The sequence below is a fragment of the Equus caballus genome, chromosome 16, assembly GCF_041296265.1.
Source record: "Equus caballus isolate H_3958 breed thoroughbred chromosome 16, TB-T2T, whole genome shotgun sequence".
Lineage (NCBI taxonomy): Eukaryota > Metazoa > Chordata > Mammalia > Perissodactyla > Equidae > Equus > Equus caballus.
The window spans coordinates 55,524,300-55,543,200 of record NC_091699.1 but is presented as its reverse complement, the minus strand read 5'-3'; the positions used below and the strand labels follow the sequence as shown (position 1 = coordinate 55,543,200).

The 18,901-nt window shown below is 36.6% G+C and overlaps 1 protein-coding gene across 4 annotated transcripts in view; it reads right to left on the bottom strand.

The window, feature by feature from the left end:
• Window positions 1–18,901, bottom strand: part of ULK4 (unc-51 like kinase 4) — a 513,120-nt gene that overhangs the window by 396,691 nt on the left and 97,528 nt on the right. For all 4 annotated transcript variants that reach the window (XM_001917025.6, XM_023620688.2, XM_070237944.1 and 1 more), the window contains exons 20-21: window positions 11,588–11,749; window positions 2,109–2,291 (exon numbers count right to left, since the gene is read on the bottom strand). In XM_001917025.6, the coding sequence (XP_001917060.4) occupies window positions 2,109–2,291; window positions 11,588–11,749 (345 nt within the window). The remainder of the gene's footprint in view (window positions 1–2,108; window positions 2,292–11,587; window positions 11,750–18,901) is intronic.

Genomic DNA, 18,901 nt, shown 5'->3' with positions numbered 1-18,901 from the left:
GGCTGAGTTTTCTTTTTGCCTCAGATATCCCAGATTGGGTTCTGGATAATCCAGGAGCCTAGAAACAGCAACGGGCACACATACACAAATACGTAAGAAAAATCAGCTCGCTCAAGCCAAAGGACCAAGAAAGGGGCAGCCCAGAAAGACTGAAAACTTTCAGACAACAGCTACACTACTCCAGACAAACACCATGGAAAAACCATGGCCCCATCCCCAACAGCAAAGGGCAAGTGGAAAGCCTAGACTCCTACCCTCATGTGACTGTCACAAGGCATCCCAAAACCACCCCCTGCTGGGGTGATATCAGAAAAGACCAAGTGGAGAGCTGGGACTTTCATCGCAACCTGGCAATAACAAGGCATCCTCGCCCTCAGCGTGGTATCGGTAGAGACCATATGGGAAGCCCGGCCCTCCATCCATAAATAGCACTAACAAGGTGCTCCTCCCTCTCCCTGTCGGGACGCATCAGAGAAGGCAGGTGGGAAGCCTGCACCTTTACCACTTTCCACCAGGAAGGAGGCACCCACCCCCACCCCACCAGTGTCAGTGAGGCAGTAAGAGGAGCCCTCCCCTCTACCAGCCAATGGGGCATCAGACAAGGCCTAGTAGAAAGCCTGGACCCCTACTCCCACCTAGCAGTAAGGAGAGGCTCTTCCACACCCCAGGGATGACAAGAGAAGTCCACCTGGGAACCTGGACTTCCACCCAAAGCTGGCAGAAACAAGGCAGCTCTCCTTCCTCTGCCAGTTCAGCATCAGAAGAGGTCTACTAAAACAGAAGATTTTAAACAAAATCCAGAGTCTTAAAGAGATCTGTTTCACAACAATGTGAATATACTCAGTAGTACTAATCATATATTTTCTGTTTTTTGTCACAATAAAAAAATTTTTAAGTACCTATACTAATCAAAAGATTACTTATCATTCAACACATCTAATTGTTCAATCACTCATTTCTTTTTTTTTTTTTGACGAAGATTAGCCCTGAGCTAACATCTGCTGCCAATCCTCCTCTTTTTGCTGAGGAAGACTGGCCCTGAGCTAACATCAAGTGGAACTTTTTCTAACACAATGTAACAACATTTAATGACATGGAAATTTTAATAGCAAAAATTAGATATACAGACAGTTAGAAAAAATATTTTCTCTGGGGCTCAAACTTCTTCACAGAATCTAAATCAGACTAACTAGAGTAAGGAAAGAAGTGGTTTACTCTCCATTTTGACTTTCACAAATCAAGTTTACCATGTACACATGACAACTATTAATAATAATTATTGAAATTTTAACTTTTACTATAAAAAACAAAATTTAACATGTTACACTTAAGACAGAAGAACCATGGCAAAGACTGTGTTCAAGTGGTTCCATTCTATACTTCCTAGCAGTGGTACCTTCACCCTGTTCTACAAAACTCCAATTTGACACGTTTCTCCCTCCAACAAAAGGATAACTGGTCCAATAAGTTTAAAGAACGTTGCACACGACATTCCCCTCAAGAAGATTCATAATACACAGGAGCATATGAAAAACTGGGAAAGGTTGTACAAGTGAAAATATCTCTTTAACCTTGACTCATTACTTCCAAATGTATATATAACCGTGGCCCACATTTTTCACCTCACTGAACACTAATAAAGGAATACCAAAGGATTAGAAGGGCACTAAACTGAACACAGGAGAAAGGGAGCTCTGAAGGTGATTTGTATCGGGAGAGTATTAGATGAGAAAAGGAATAAAACTGAGAGTAAGCAGACAATATAAAGGGATGCCTCCCCAAGGAAAGCAAAGGATATGGGAAAAGAGATGGGGGCTGAGGAGGAGGACACATAAGAAGTACTAGCATATAGAAAGGACTCATAAATTTTCTAACTTTTCATTACTAAAATGGGATAAGCAGGCAGAGCAATTTACTGGATTCCTATTTTAATCACTAAAAGATTCTTACATCTTCAAATGAATAGCCTGTGGTATAGAGGTTTGGCAAAGTTCAAAAAGGCCTCTTGAGATGAAAAATAAATTCTACAGAGATGATATTGCTTGTTGAACCACTAAAATTGCAGGAGAAAACAATTTTTCGAGTAATAGTTGAAAGTTAAGTCAAACCTTTTCTTGGATTAGTCTCTGCAGATGAATCCCACAGGACAACATAGCAGTGAATAAGGTCAACATGTACTGCTGAACTTTGCAGATGGCAGAGGCCAGGAAGTTTATTACTGAGTTCAGACCCACTTTCTCAATAACATTCTGGAAGGCAGTCGGAGAATGGCGAGTGATTCTACACAAAGCCTGCAGAGACAGGAGAACAGATCTGTCAGACAGCTCGAAGTACATTAACTATGCCCCAGAAAGACAACACACGCTCCTGTGTAAAGAAGGTGCTTACCTTGCTCCTTCGTTACTTATTCTGGCATACGAAAGTTGGAAAACTTCAACACATTTAAAAACAAAACAATAAATCCAACTGCCAATAAAAACTAAAGCTATTTTAAAAACTTAGAGAATCTTACAATAATAATCATATAAATTATGACGGGAAACTAAATGATAAAGTTATAAGTCTGTATAGAAAAACTTCCCTTTAAGTAACAAGAAACATTATTAAGTGTCTTCCTTGTGCAGACACCAAGATAAGGGCTAAAAAACAAGATAGTCATGAAAGTAAATATCTAACATTTGTTTTTAGTATGTGAAGAACACTATCTGAGAATTTCTGAAGACTATCTCATTTAATTCTCCCATATAAGAATGGTATTATTATTAATCCCATTTTATAGATGATAAACTAAGGCAGAAAATATTTAAGTAACTTGCCCAAAAGACATATAGCTAGTGAGCGGCAAAGCTAGAATTCAAACTGAGGTAATCACAACGCTGAGTTTTTCCTAAATTGCTCATAGACTATTAGAGATGAAACCTGTACTTAATAAACTAATAGAATTTAGTAACTGCTGTAATAGAAGAGGGCACAATTAATTATGCTTGGAAAGGCAAGAAAAATGCCTGAAAAATGGGCATATGCAAACCAATAAATATATACTGTTTCCTAAAACCAAAAAGTGTCCCTTTCCTCGTGGAACTGATTATCAAATAGGATGCTTATTCCAAGTCTTGTCTTAATAATCACCGACAAATGAAAACAGGATCTCAAAGAGATAGCTGCACTCCCACGTTCACTGCAACATTATTCACAGCCAAGCCATGGAAACAACTTAAGTGTGCACCCATCAACAAATGAATGGACAAAGATGATGTGTTGTATATATACAATGGAATATTATTCTCATGCATGAGAAAGATGGAAATCCTGCCATGTGAGATAACATGGATGGACTTTGAGGGCATTATGCTAAGTGAAATAAGCCAGACAGAGAGAAAGACAAATACTGTATGATCTCACCTATATGTGGAATCTAAAAAAACAACCAAATTCATTTAAAAAGAGATCAGATTTACCGTTGCCAGAAGCAGATGGTAGATAGCCTGGAGGCATGGGGAGATATTGGTTAAGGACTACAAACTTCCAGTTTAAGTTCTGGGACTCTAACGTAAAGCATGGTGATTATAGTTAATGATATTGTAATATATACTTCAAAGTTACTAAGAGAGAACGTCTTAAATGTTCTCACCACAAAAGAGAAATGGTAGTTATGTGACATGATGGAAATGTTAGCTAACAGTATGGTAGTAATGATTTTGCAATATACAAGTGTATCAAATCAACACATTGTACACCTTAAACTTACAGAATGTTATATGTCAATTATATCTCAATAAAGCTAGAAAAAATAATAATAATCATTGACTCTACTTCAAACATATATCAGGGATTTGTATTCATTTACAGATAGCCATATCAGAATGAAGTTCCATGGTATAATTAAACTCTAATTTGGACACCTTTCAAGTAACATTTCAGTCTCTCTTCTTTCTTCCAAGGGAGTTATAGATGCATAAATTAGACATAATGGTTTAAAACTATGAAAGTAGGGTACTTCAAGTCTAAAGTCCAAATTGTGTAAGTTTCAGTAAAAATAGGAATATGGAAAATGAAGTCACTAAAAACAAACCTGGTTCTGGAACTAAGTTTCAAAAATTCATTTGTAATGAATCTAAGAAAATTGCTGTTTATGAAATCAAAACAGAATTGTTTCATTATTTTTTAACCCAAGGATTAAAAAATAGAACATTTTATAGGTCCAGCCCAGAAGGTCTATTGGTTACGGTTCGGCATGCTCCACCTCAGCAGGGCAGGCTCGGTTCCTGGGCCTGGAACCATACTGCTCGTCTGTCAGTGGCCATGCTGTGGTGGCAGCTCACATTAAAAAAAGAGGAAGATTGGCAACAGATTTAGCTCAGGGTGAATCTTCCTCAGAAAAAAAGAACATTTAAAGTAAAGTCCCTATAGGTCAAGCTACAACCTGCATTTTTCAAGCAAATTAAGGGTTTTCCCAATGTAACTTCAACACAAGTGAACAGTCTCATCAGAAAAACTGACTATCAATGTAAAATACCAAGCCAATCACAATACGGACATTTCTTGATAAAATTTGTCCACACTAATTCTAAATTTATTCAAAGCAATATGAGGGCAACTGGTATGTCTCATCTTCAGAATGCTCTCAAAAACCTAACAGACATTCCACTCTGAAAACCTCATGCAGAAAAGCACCTTTACCTGGTCACTTCTGGGTATCAAACAAGGTTGAGAGATTTGTGGAGGCTTAACAACACTTAGTGCCTGTAATTTCTGAATCAAAAAAATCAGATCTCAAGTGTGCTCTTCCATGATTTGGTTTTGAAATAGTTACTTACTAAAATAGATTTTGAGACTACATTTAAAACTGGAAAGAATAGTTCCAGTTCAAAATTCACCTCAAAATTTGGTTCAAAAGGAACATTGTGGGAGTGTTTCTCTACTTGCTAGACTGGTGCTGCCTGATTCATGAATCATTTAAGAAAGCCAATTAGATCTTCAAATTAAAAAGAACATTGTCTTACCTCCAGAATTTCTCACACTCTATTTAATAAAGGCAATTTGTAAGAAATAGACTAATTCACATGTGAAGCCTGCCTATCTGTAAGAAACACAAACAGAATCACCAAGAAACAAGAAGTTTAGGAAGGTAACATCAGCATCATGGTGCAGTGAAGTTGCCCAGGACTCTCTCTCCTCCAACAAACAACAAAAAGTGACATCCACACTCCAGCAAAAGACATCCTAAGAACACAAAAACCTCGGAGAGACACACAGCCACACAATGGAGGGAGCAGAGGGTGGAGGCCCCTCCAGAGCAGCTGGATTGGGCTAAGAGAGAACTTCACTCCCTCCACTAAAGACTGTGATCGCTGCCACGGAAGGATCCATGAGAGAAGGAGTGGGAGAGGGATTGCTCATTCTCAGGATCACCCAGGACTCCCTAGAACCCTTGTATCCTCAAGAGAAGCCCTCTAACAGGGCAAAAGCTTTCACATGAATAGATAGAAGGGCTGATTGAGAAATCCCAGAGTGCACACAGGTGAAAGCACCACTACCCCGACTGGCCCCACACCATCTCATCTGGAGGCAGAAGTGGATCAAAATATGCAGCTCTCGACCCCCACCCAGTGGCAATAGGCTGTAACTGCCACTGAATAATATCAGAATGAGAAAGAGCCAACCTTCCAACATCAGACACTACATCAAATCACCAGACCAGAAAGAAAGAGACAAGCACCCAGAACTCAGTCCTGAGGACACAGAACTATGTAAAATAAACGACAATGAATTCAAAATAGCTATCATCGAAAAACTCAACCAGGTAAAAGAGAATGTAGAGAAACAATTCAACGAGTTCAGGAGCTACTTCACAAAAGAGATTGAAACTGTAAAGAAGAATCAATCAGAAATATTAGAGATGAAACACACAATGGAAGAGATAAAACAAACCACAGATTCCCTGAATGCTCGAGTGGACATCATAGAGGAGTGTATCAGCATAATCGAAGACATGTTGAAATGCTCCAGATAGAGAAGGAGACAGAACTAAGACTAAAAAGAAGTGAAGAAAGTCTCCAAGAAATATCCAACTCAATGAGGAAATGCGATGTAAGAGTTATAGGTATACAAGAAGGTAAAGAGAAGGAGAATGGAGCAGAAAGTGTGTTCAAAGAAATAATAGGAGAGAATTTCCCAAATCTAGAGAATGAGAGGGAAATATGTGTGGAAGAAGCTTCCAAATCTCCTCGTAAAAAGACCTACTGCAAGGCATATAGTAGTAAAATTGGCGAAAATGAATGACAAAAAAAGAATACTCATGGCAGCAAGGCAAAAGAAAACAACCTACAACAGAATCCCTAACAGGCTTTCAGTGGATTTCTCTAAGACACAAGCTAGAAGAGAATGGAACGACATAGTCATAACTTGAAAAGGCAAAAATCTTCAGCCAAGAATACTCTATCCAGCAAAAATGCCCTTCACATATGAGGGAGAAATTAAATCTTTCCCAGAAAAACAAAAGCTAAGGGACTTCATAGCCACAAGACCTCCCCAAGAAGGCCTTCATACCTGAAAAAAGAACAAAAGGGAGAAAGGGGTCAAAAAACACAGAGTAAGGAGATAAATAGGTAGACAGTATCAGAACAGGATAACAAATATTCAACTATAGCCTTAGGCTAAAGGGAAGGAAAACACCAAAAACAAAGACAATCTTGTCACTTTAACCACAAACTGACAACACAAGTTGGAATAAGATATGAGAAAAACAACTTAGGAGAGGAGGAAGAGGAAAGGGACTGAATCAGTTTAGACTAAGGAAATAAGAGGGATCAGAAAATGGATTATCTTATACACAAGATTCTGAATACAAACCTCAGGGTATCCACTCAACAAAAAAGCAGAACAGAGACACAAAAAATAAATAAGGAAAAAATAAAGGAATACATCATAACAAACGACATAATTCAACGGGTAGACCAAAACACACAGGACGAGAAAACAGAAAATGCAGGAGAACCTGAAAACCAGTGATATAATGACAGCATAGAGCCCTCATACATCAATACTCACCCTAAACGTAAATGGATTGAATTTTCCAATAAAAAGACATAAAGTGGCGAGATGGATTAAAAACCAAGACCCAACACCTTGCTGCCTCCAGGAAACACATCCCAGCTCCAATGACAAACACAGGCTCAGAGTGAAGGGGTGGAAGACAATACTCCAAGCAATGGCAAACAAGAGAAAGCAGGTGTCACAATACTTATATCAGACAAAGTAGACTTCAAGATAAGACAGGTAAAGAGAGGCAGTATATAATGATCAAAGAGACCTTCCATCAAGGGGAAATAACACTTATAAATATCATCAAAGTTCATAAAGCAACTATTAAACCCAAAAGAAGATATTAAAAATAACACAATAATAGTAGGGGACCTCAACACCTCACTCACATCAATGGATACATCATCTCGACAGAAAATCAGCAAGGAGACAGTGGAATTAAATGAAAAGCTAAAACAGTAGGACTTAATAGACATATATCGAAGACTCCATGCAAAAACAGCAGAATACACATTCTTCTCAAGTGCAGACAGAATACTCTCAAGGATAGACCATATGTTGGGAAACAAGGCAAGCCTCTATAAATTTTAAAAAACTGAAATAACAACAAGCATCTTCTCCAATCATAATGCTATAAAGCTAGAAATTAATTACAAGAAAAAAGCTGACAAAGGGACAAAGATGTGGAGACTAAACAATATGCTATTGAACAAGCAATGGATCATTGAAGAAATTAAAGAAGAAATCAAAAAATATCTGGAGACAAATGAAAAAGATAACATGCCATACCAACTCATTTGGGATACACCAAAAGCTGTATTAAGAGGGAAATTCGTCACAATACAGGCACACCTTAACAAACAAGAAAAATCCCAAATAAACAATCTCAAATTACACCTAACTGAATTAGAGAAAGCCCAAAGTCAGCAAAAGGAGAGGAATAATAAAAATCAGAGCAGAAATAAATGCTATTGAAACAAAAAAGGCAGAAGAAAGGATCAATGAAACAAAGAGCTGGTTCTTCGAGAAGTTAAATAAAATTCACAAACCCCTGGCCAGACTTAAAAGAAAAAAAGAGGAAATTCAAATAAACAAAATCAGAAAAGCAAGAGGAGAAATAACAACAGACCCCACAGAAATACAATGGATTATAAGAGAATATTACGAAAAACTATACGCCAACAAAATGGATAACCTAGAGGAAATGAATAAATTCTTAGACTCTTACAATCTCCCAAAGCTAAGTCAAGAAGAAACAGACAATCTGAACAGACCGATCACAACGAGATTGAAACAGCAATCAAAAGCATCCCAAAGAATAAAATCCCAGGACCAGATGGCTTTCCTGGGGAATTCTACCAAACTTTCAGAGAGGATTTAATACCTATACTTTTCAAGCTATTCAAAATAATTAGGGAGGATGGAACACTTCCTAATACATTCTACAAGGCCAACATCACTCTGATACCTAAGCCTGACAAGGACAGCACAAAAAAGAAGAACTACAGGTCAATATCTCTGACGAACATAGATGCAAAAATTCCCAAGATGGGGCCAGCCCCATGGCCGACTGGTTAAGTTCACACGCTCCACTTCGGGGGCCCAGGGTTCAGATCCTGGGCGCAGACATGGCACTGCTCATTAGGCCATGTGGAGGCAGCATCCCACATATCACAACTAGAGGGACCCACAGCTAAAATATACAACTATGTACTGGGGGGATTTGGAGAGAAAAAAAGCAGGGGAAAAAAAAGAAGATTGGCAACAGTTGTCAGCTCACGTGCCAATCTTTAAAAAAAAACAAAAAAAATTTAACAACAACAAAAGAAATTCTCAACAAAATTTTGACCACCTGAATTCAGCAATGCATCAAAAGGATCACACATCATGATCAAGTGGGATTCATACCAGGGACACAGGGATGGTTCAACACCCGCAAATCAAACAACATGATACATCACATCAACAAATTGAGGAATAAAAACCACACGATCATCTCAACAGATGCAGAGACAGCATTTGACAAGATACAACAGCCATTTATAATAAAAACTCTGAACAAAATGGGGATAGAAGGAAATTACCTCAACATAATAAAGGCCATATATGACAAACCCACAGCCAACATCATACTCAATGGGCAAAAACTGAGCGCTATCCCCCTGAAAACAGGAACGAGACAAGGATGCCCTCTAGCACCACTCTTATTCAACATAGTACTGGAGGTTTTGGCCAGAGCAATTAGGCAAGAAAAAGGAATAAAAGGAATCCAAATAGGGAGGGGAGAAGTGAAACTCTCGCTGTTTGTAGACAACATGATCTTATATGTAGAAGACCCCAAAGAATCCATCGGAAAACTTTTAGAAATAATCAACAACTACAGCAAACCTGCAGGGAATAAAATCTACTTACATAAATCAGTAGCATTTCTATACTCTAATAATGAAGTAACAGAAAAAGAAATCAAGAACACAATACCATTGACAGTCACAACAAACAGAATAAGACACCTTGGGGTGAATTTAACTTAGGAAGTGAAAGACCTATACAACGAAAACTACAAGATTTTCCTGAAAGAAATGGATGACGACCTAAAGAGATGGAAAGATTCCATGCACACGGATTGGAAGAATAAACATAGTTAAAATGTCCATTCTACCTAAAGCAATCTACAGATTCAACACTATCCCAATCAGAATCCCAATGACATTCTTTACAGAAATAGAACAAAGAATCCTAAAATTCATATGGGGCAACAAAAGACCCCGAATCGCTAAAGCAATCCTGAGAAAAAAGAACAAAGCTGGAGGCATCACAATCCCTGACTTCAAAACATACTACAAACCTACAGTAATCAAAACAGCACAGTACTGGTACAAAAACAGGTGCACAGATCAATGAAACAGAAATAAAACCACACATCTATGCACAGCTAATCTTCAACAAAGAAGCTGAGGGCATACAATGGAAAAAAGAAATGGTGCTTCAACAAACGGTGCTGGGAAAACTGGATAGCCACATGTAAAAGAATGAAAATTGACAGTTCTTTTTCACCATTCACAAAAATAAACTCAAAATGGATCAAAGACCTAAAGGTAAGATCTGAAACCATAAGGCTTCTAGAAGAAAATATAGGCAGTACACTCTTTGACATCAGTATTAAAAGGATCTTTTTGGACACCATGTCTTCTCAGACAAGGGAAACAATAGAAACAATAAACAAATGGGACTTCATTAGACTAAAAAGCTTCTTCAAGGCAAGGGAAAACAGGATTGAAACAAAAAAAACAATGCATCAATTGGGAAAAAATATTTGCAAGTTATATATCTGATAAAGGATTAATCTCCATGCTATATAAAGAACTCACACAACTCAACAACAAAAAATCAAACAACCCAATCAAAAAATGGGCAGGGGACATGAACAGACATTTCTCAAAAGAGGGTTTTTCGTGATTTTGAGATCATGTGGTTCCTGAAGCAGATAGATGTGTGTGATGGATGCTATATAACCTTTGCTTAATGATATTCAGTGAGGAGGACTGTTAGCCCTTGATTTTCAAAATTACATAGGTAAATATTAGAATTGAAAAATATCCAAAAATATCCACAGGATTTAGCAACATGAAGGTCATTAGACATCTTAGCAAGACCAGCTTCAGTGGCATTTTAAGAACAGATACCAGATTGGGTTGAAGAGGGAACAGGCCAGAAAGGAGTGACAGTTTGTGGCAATAACTCTGCAAAGAAGTAATGCTGTGAAGGGGGATATGCATTTTCTTTGGGAGGTACGGGGGAAAGTCATTTACTGAGGATGCAAGAGGAAAATGTGGGACTGGAGGTTTAAGGAAAGAGGACAAGTTATGAAACTGCCACAGTGAGAAGTGCAAGAATGAGCAGGTGAGAGAAATACAGTGAGGCTACCATATAAGGCTGAGAGTATGATGAGGTTGGTGATCAAAAAGAGTATTTAAATAAATCATAGGAAAAGGGGTTGTATTTGTTCAACAGACTATTAAATTGATACAATCATGTTAATACATCTTCACACATAATTATCCTTTACACCAAGTCATTATAACCATGTGAGCAAAGTAGCAGACAATCGATTAAAATAGAAAACCTGCAAAACCACAGATGCCTAAACATTAAAATGAATTCATTAGAACCACATGATAAACTCATTTAACACAAAATCTGAAAGAGGGAACTAACAGGAAAAGTCAGGGAATGCTAAAAATAAACCAACCCAAATTCTGCACCCTATTCACTGCCAGTTTTCCACTATACCTCCAAATAGTTTTTGAAACCATAATGTCACGGTCCCACAAGGTTCTATTGGAATTTTCTGACAGTCCCAAGGTTTCCCAGCCCCAGTTTTGAAAATTCTGCTTTAGGAGAAAATCAAGTTATTGTTCTCACCAACCATTACTCTGAGATTTGTTTCCTACCTATCCAATTAAATCGACTATTTCTGGCACAGTTCTTCAAACTTGGTGTTTAAATATACCCAGATATATGCCCAAAAGATGCTCCATCTTACCGATATTGCTGTTATCCTAAGAGAATCCACAGTGGAATGTCTGAATAGGTACCACAAAACAGGTCCAATTTCTCCTGTAATAAAGCCCTGGGCCTGAGCAGAAAAGGTAGTGCAGACATTTTCAATAATCTTTGCTGCCATGTGATTCACAACACGTTCTTCCTAGAGGATGAGAGAGCGCAAAGAACAAGAAGATTAAAAGGGTGTTATTTAGTATGAGAGATATATACACGTAATTTCTTCATAACAATTGCAAATAAAGGTCTGATACCAATAGTGTATCATCTGCCCATGGATGTGCTAGGTATTTAAGGAAGTGTGATCATTCTTTGAGGCTACTATGAAACTATTACAAATAATCATTTAATCACTAAACCTAGTACAACAATTTTAATGGTTTAATAAAAATTAAAAGGCTGAAATAATCTGGAAAATACACAATATAAGCATAACATAAAAATTGGAAGATAATTTTAAAATCATAAGGAGCAGGCAGAACAATCCACAGAAATCACTCATGGATAGGAATAATCACTGCAAGAATCAGCCAAAGACCACCTAAATACATCAAGGGCATCCAGGAAAGTCCTAAGAAAGGTATTGCCTCAGTGGTGTGATCAAATTAACCCTAAAGGCTATTCTGGGTCATCCCAACAATGCTTAAAAGCTAACCTCAAAAAGGATCAAACTATTTCCAGGTAACTTAAATGAGTCCAAGAAAAAGCATCAAAGTTCTTAAAAGAAAACAAAAAACTCCAGCACTCAACAATATAAAACCACAATGTCTGACATCCAATTAAATATTACCACACATGCAAAGAAGCAGGAAAATACGACTCATAAGAAGAAAATTCAATCAATAGAAATGACACAGATGACAGAAGTAGAAGAAAAATATGTTAAAATGGCTATTATAAATATAGTGCATATATTCAAGGAAGAGGAAAGCATAAGAATGATAAGGAGAGAAACAGAAGATATAAAATTGACCCAAACCAAAATGCCAGAGATTATGTCTTATATGAAAAATACATTAAATTGGATTAATAGATTAGACTGTAGATTAAATGATGAGTGAACCTGCAGACATGGCAATTAGCAACAAACAGTATCCAAAATAAAAACAAAAGGAAATAAAGTTGAAAAAAAAATGGAACAGAGCATCAGTGAACTACAGGACAACTTCAAATGACCAAAATGTATGTGTAGTGAGAATCCCAAAAGGGTGTATGTGGGGGAGGAGGGCAGAAAAAATACTTGTTCAAAGAAATACTGGCTGAAAAATTTTCAAATTCATGAAAATTAATAACTCTAGATCTAAGAAATTCAATGAATACAAGCAGAAGAAACAAAGAAAAATCACACCGACGCACATCATAATCAAACTGCTAAAAACCAGTAATAAAGCGAAACTTTTAAAAGCAGCTAGAGTAAAAAGACATTTTTTTTTTAAGATTGGCACCTGAGCTAACATCTGTTGCCAACCTTCTCTTTTTTTTTTTCCTTCTTCTTCTCCCCAAAGCCCCCCAGTACCTAGTCATATGTTTTAGTTGTAGGTCCTTCTGTTTGTGCTATGTGGGATGCTGCCTCAGCATGGCCTGATGAGCGGTGCCATGTCCACGCCCAGGATCCAAACCTGCAAAACCTTGGGCCACCAAAGTAGAGTATGCTAACTTAACCATTTGGCCACAGGGCCAGCCCCAAAAAGACACATTATGAAAGAGAAACAAAGATAAGTAAGACAGGAGACTTATCATCAGAAACAATGCAAACCAGAAGACAGCAGAGTGGAATCTTTAAAGTATCAAAAGAAAAAGAAAAAAGATAACTGACAATCTACACATCTATACCCAACAACATCTTTCAAAAACAAAGGTAAAGGTGAAGGAAATAGAGTACGAATTTTCAACTATAAGGCAAATAAGGTCTGAGGATCTAATGTAAAACACTGTGACAATAGTTGATAACACTGTATTGTATTGTAAACTTGAAATTTGCTAAAATAATAGAATTTAAGTGTTGTCACTCAAACAGGGCAGGGGGAGTTATACATTAAGTGACTGATGTATTAATTAACTCAATGGGGGAATCCTTTCAAAATGTATACATATATCAAATCATCAGTTTATACACTTTAAATATCTTACAATTTTATTTGTCAATGATACCTCAATGCTGAAAAACAAAGCAAAAAAAATATGCAGAAGTAAAATGTACAACAATAATAGAAAAGCTAGAAGAGGAGTATAAGATGCATTCTGGTGAAAGGTTCTTATATAGGGTTCTTATATATTATATATGTCTATATATAATTACTTGAATGTCAATTGTGATAAATTGGAGGTATATACAGTCATCCCTCAGTATCCACAGGGGATTGGTTCCAAGGCTCCTCACAGATACCAAAATCTATGGATGCTGAAGTCTCTTACATGAAACGGTATAGTATTTGCATATAACCTACACACATCCACCAGTATACTTTAAATCATCTCTAGACTACTTACAGTACCTAATACAATGTAAATAATTATTACACTGTATTGTTTAGAGAATAATGACAAGGAAAAAAGTCTGTACATGTTCAGTACAGATGCAACCATTATAGGCCTTTCGACAGTAGTTGACTGAATCCGCAGATGTGGAACCCATGGATATGAAAGACCAATTGTACTATAAAGAAAAAAAGTACAATAAGCCAATAAAAGAGGGGAAATGCAATCATTAAAAAGTCAATTAATCCAAAAGAAGGTAGGAAAAGAGAAAAGGAAACGAAAAAACAGACAGACAAATAGAACAAAAATTGCAAGGTGGTAGATTTAAACCCAACTATTTCAAGAGTCACACTAAACACAAGGTCTAAACACATTAATTAAAAGGCAGAGATTCTCAAATTAGATTTTTTTAATAAGCAAGACACTACAGGCTGTCTCCTAGAAACCCTCATAAATTCACAGATAGGTTAAAAGTAAAAGAAAGAACAAAGATATACCATGCTAACATAAATCAAAAGAAAGCCAGAGTGGCTATGCTACTTCAGAAAAGTAGATTTCAGAGCAAAGAATATGTCCAGGGATAATGGTCATTTCATAATGATAAAAGAGTCATTCAACAAGAGGATATAACAATCGTAAATAGTTATGCGCCTAATAACAAAACTTCAAAATACCTAAAGCAAAAATCGATAAAATTGAGAGAATAAATAGACAAATCCACAATTTTAGTTGGGGAATTCAATATCCTTTCTCAATAACTGACAGAACAAGTGGCCAGAAAGTCAGTCAGGATAACACCATCAACCAACTTGACATCCATAGAACACCCCACTCAACAAAAGTAGAATACACATTCTTTCAAGATCACATGAAACATCACCATGTTAGACTATATTCTGGACCATAAAACACATCTCAGAAAACTTTATACTCACAAATTAATTTGAGATGAATCACAAACCTAAATGCAAAAGTTAGAACCCAAAACCTTCTAGAAGAGATTATAAGAATATCTTGGCTATTTTGAGGTATGCAAAGTTTCCTTAGGGAAAAAAAGCACTAAGCATAAAATTTAAAAATTGTTAAAATTAAACTTCATCAAAATTGTAAATTTCTGCTCCTAATGACACCATTAAGCCTTACAGTGTCTTAAACTGGAAGAAAATATTTGTAATATATATACACTAACTATCACAGCATTTATATAAGTTATATGTCAATTAAAGATATTGAATTATACATTAAAGAATTCTATGTATAATATAATCCTGTATTTGTTTAAAAATAAAATATACATATGTAAATATATAAAGACAGGACATAAAAAGTTATACAACATTCTGTAAACGGTGATTACAATAGATGTAGGTTGTGGGGAAGGGGTCCACTAATTCTACTTTAGACATTTTTACATTGTTTAGATTATTATCGCATGAATGTATTGCTTTTTTAATCCAAATTCACATATTTTTCTTACATAAACGTATCTATGTATATATGTATGTATGTATGAAAAAATACTTTAAAACAATGAGAAGACGTTGAGCAAGATCTAGGTTCACTCCACTAGCTATACGTCCTTGAGCATTTCATTTCTGTGCCCTTAGTTCCACCATCTATAAAATGGAGACAACAAAACACAAGGCATTTGGGAAATTAAATGAGATAACATAAAGTAAAACTTAATCCAGGTCATAAAAGTAGTAATTCTCAACATGTTAGCTTTTCTTCCTATTATTATTATCATGTAGTATGAATTGTAAGTTGCTAGAAAAGAAATTTTAAAGATACTTGAACTTCTTCAGGCTTCAACACATTTCCTTTCTCAGAATGAGTACTGGAGAGAATGCTTCTTCCTCCCCATTCCTGATGTTTCCTTCCACGTAGCTAGAATAAATTAATGTAAAACTTTTAGCCTCTCACTGTTCCTCTATTCACTCTGCCCAAAGGGAAATACAATGCTTCACCTAGCTGGCAAATTTGAAAAGAATAAACTGGGCATGCCTAAGTGCTCACCTCAACTCCTCCCCCTCTTCCTTGAGCCCAGGCCCAGTCACACAAGAGCTGTCTTCTCACATCCCCCCAACATAAGTCTTACCTGGATAGAGACTTCACTTGGAGAGTGCTGCTATATCTGGGGGATGCTAAGATTCCCTAAGGTGGACGCCCAGTATAAGGAAGTCTATTTGTTCACAGATATAAGCTATGTCCTTCCACCCTAGTTCTCATTACAGACACATATGTACTTACTCTTTGTCTTATTTCTCATTAGGCTCTGAAACCTTTCCCCTGACTGTAGAGGGGGAAAGGTACTATTTATGGGGGCCCTCTCAAATACCTTAACATGTGCTTCACATCACAATTGTCAGCCAATTTCTAGAGGACTCACTCCTAGTACTAGAAAAACCACAAGTATTTTAGCACCTAGCCTGGAAAGGGGCCATGTGTCATGCCAGTGTTCTACAAACTGAGTGAGGCTGTAAGGCCATTTCAACTTGCTACTACCCGAAATGAGCTATCCTAGTCCCTCTGGGATACCCCGTGGGATACCATACAAGCAATAAAATTGGCACTATTTTCTGCTTAATAAACTCTTTGAAAGGGATAACTGGACTGAACTAATATCTGTCATTTAAATTAAAGACCTATTTCATCTTATCATGAGGATAAATGATATGATGATTAGAAAATAATCCTATGAAAACAAGCGTATGATAACTAGGCTTATTAATAAAGAGCTGTACTACGTTTTAATGGTGTTAAGTAGATCTAATGCATTGTAGGCAGCTTAACAAAAAAGAAAGTTTTGCTGCCTATATAACTTTAATCTATGTGTCTACTTTTCCAAAAAGGAGTACTAAAATTAACATCTAAAATATAGACATTATTTTCACATTTATAGATTCAGTAAAACTATGATTTTTCTTAAAATGGCTTCAAGGTACCTGGAGTTTATTTTACATAGTTTATGGTTTTAGTAACTCATTCAGTCAAGAAAACGGGATTTCCTCTTCTTAAAATATAGTGGGCTAGATATCTGAAAATGGGATTTCCTCTTCTTAAAATATAGTGGGCTAGATATCTGGACAATTCTATCCCTCTAAAAGCAGCTAAAAATTCTAGGTGTAAAATAAGAAAATACACAAACCTTCTTAAATGCATCAATGAACTAGCACCGAATTCTTAGGCTAGTGACTGTGTAGGCAAGAACCCTGAGAGTTGCCCAGAGCACTTAAGCTGATGTTTGTCCCAAGAGCATTTGTCCAACAAGGTGAACAAGAAAAATGAGAGGTAAGCTGAGGGCTCATGCAAGTAGGAAGTCACATGAAGACTCCCCTCCCCAGCTCCAATTACAGCTAGAGCTCCCAGTGGCTACAATCAAGTATAATAGATGTGACAAGAAATAACTCTCCCATTCCCTTACTCCCCACTGATCTGAGTTGGAGGCTGAAGGTGTATGTTGGAAAGAGCAGACTGCAGGAGGGGAAAGCCCATGAAAAGTTAAAAGCAAAGGAGCCACAGTTGCTCTGACAGCTGACTTCTTAACAGCAACAACTGCAGCCAGAAGACAGTGGAACAATATCTTTAATTGCTAAAAGTATCATCAACCTACAACTGTATCCACAGAAAAAATATATTTCAAAAACATGAGCAATAGGGGCCAGCCCAGTGGCATAGCAGTTAAGTTCCCACGTTCTGCTTCGGTAGCCCAGGGTTCGACAGTTCGGATCCCGGGTGCGGACACAGCATCACTTGGCAAGCCGTGCTGTGGTAGGCATCCCACATATAAAGTAGAAGAAGATGGGCACGGATGTTAGCTCAGGGCCAGTCTTCCTCAACAAAAAGAGGAGGATTGGTGGTAGATGTTAGCTCAGGGCTAATCTTCCTCAAAACGAAACAAAAAAAAAGAAAGAGAGAAATAGAATAATCACTAAAAAATAAAAGAAATTACAAAAAAACAATTAAACCAAAAAAGAAAGCAAAGAAAAAATAAACACAAAACACAGAGAATAGCACAAAATAAGATAGCAGCTATAAATCCAACTACACCAACAGGTACAATAAATTTAAATGGACTAAATACTATAATGAAGATAAAATTATTATAAAACAGAAGTTTTTAAAAATACAACTATATGAAGAGACACATCAAACATATAGTTATCCAGTTAGAAAGGCTTAAAATAAGAGAATGGAAAAAGATACATGAATTATATCTAACTCAAAGGATGGTATAACTATATTAATATTGGGCAGAATAGGCGTTGGGCAAAAAATATTACTGGGAATTTTTTAAGGTTACAACATAATGATAAAAATTTCAATAAACCAAGGGAAAAACAATGTGAATTTTATACATACCTAATAGCCAATACTCAAAACACATAAAAGCAAAATACAACAAAATCACAATACCACCAAAGAAGGCAATTAAAACATATATCTCAGTAGCTGACAAAACAGACAAAAAACAATCAGCATAATAATAGAAGATTTATATCTGTATCTATCTCTCTATCAATCTGTCAGATTAACAAGCTTGACCTAATGGGCAGAATAAAACACATTACCCAACGATGGCAGAATTCACTTTTTTCCCCCTAAGTATACAAATACTGTCATGAGAAAAGTCTCAACATATTCCAAATGATTGAAATCATACACCCACCATTTTCTCTAAGCATAATACCATTAAGCTAAAAATAATAATAAAAAGATAAATAGATTAACCATAAGGATAGGTATTAAATGAGAAAAAAACAGAAGAGCTATAGAATTTGTTAAGAGTACAAAGCATGTAATGGGATAAAACAGTCAA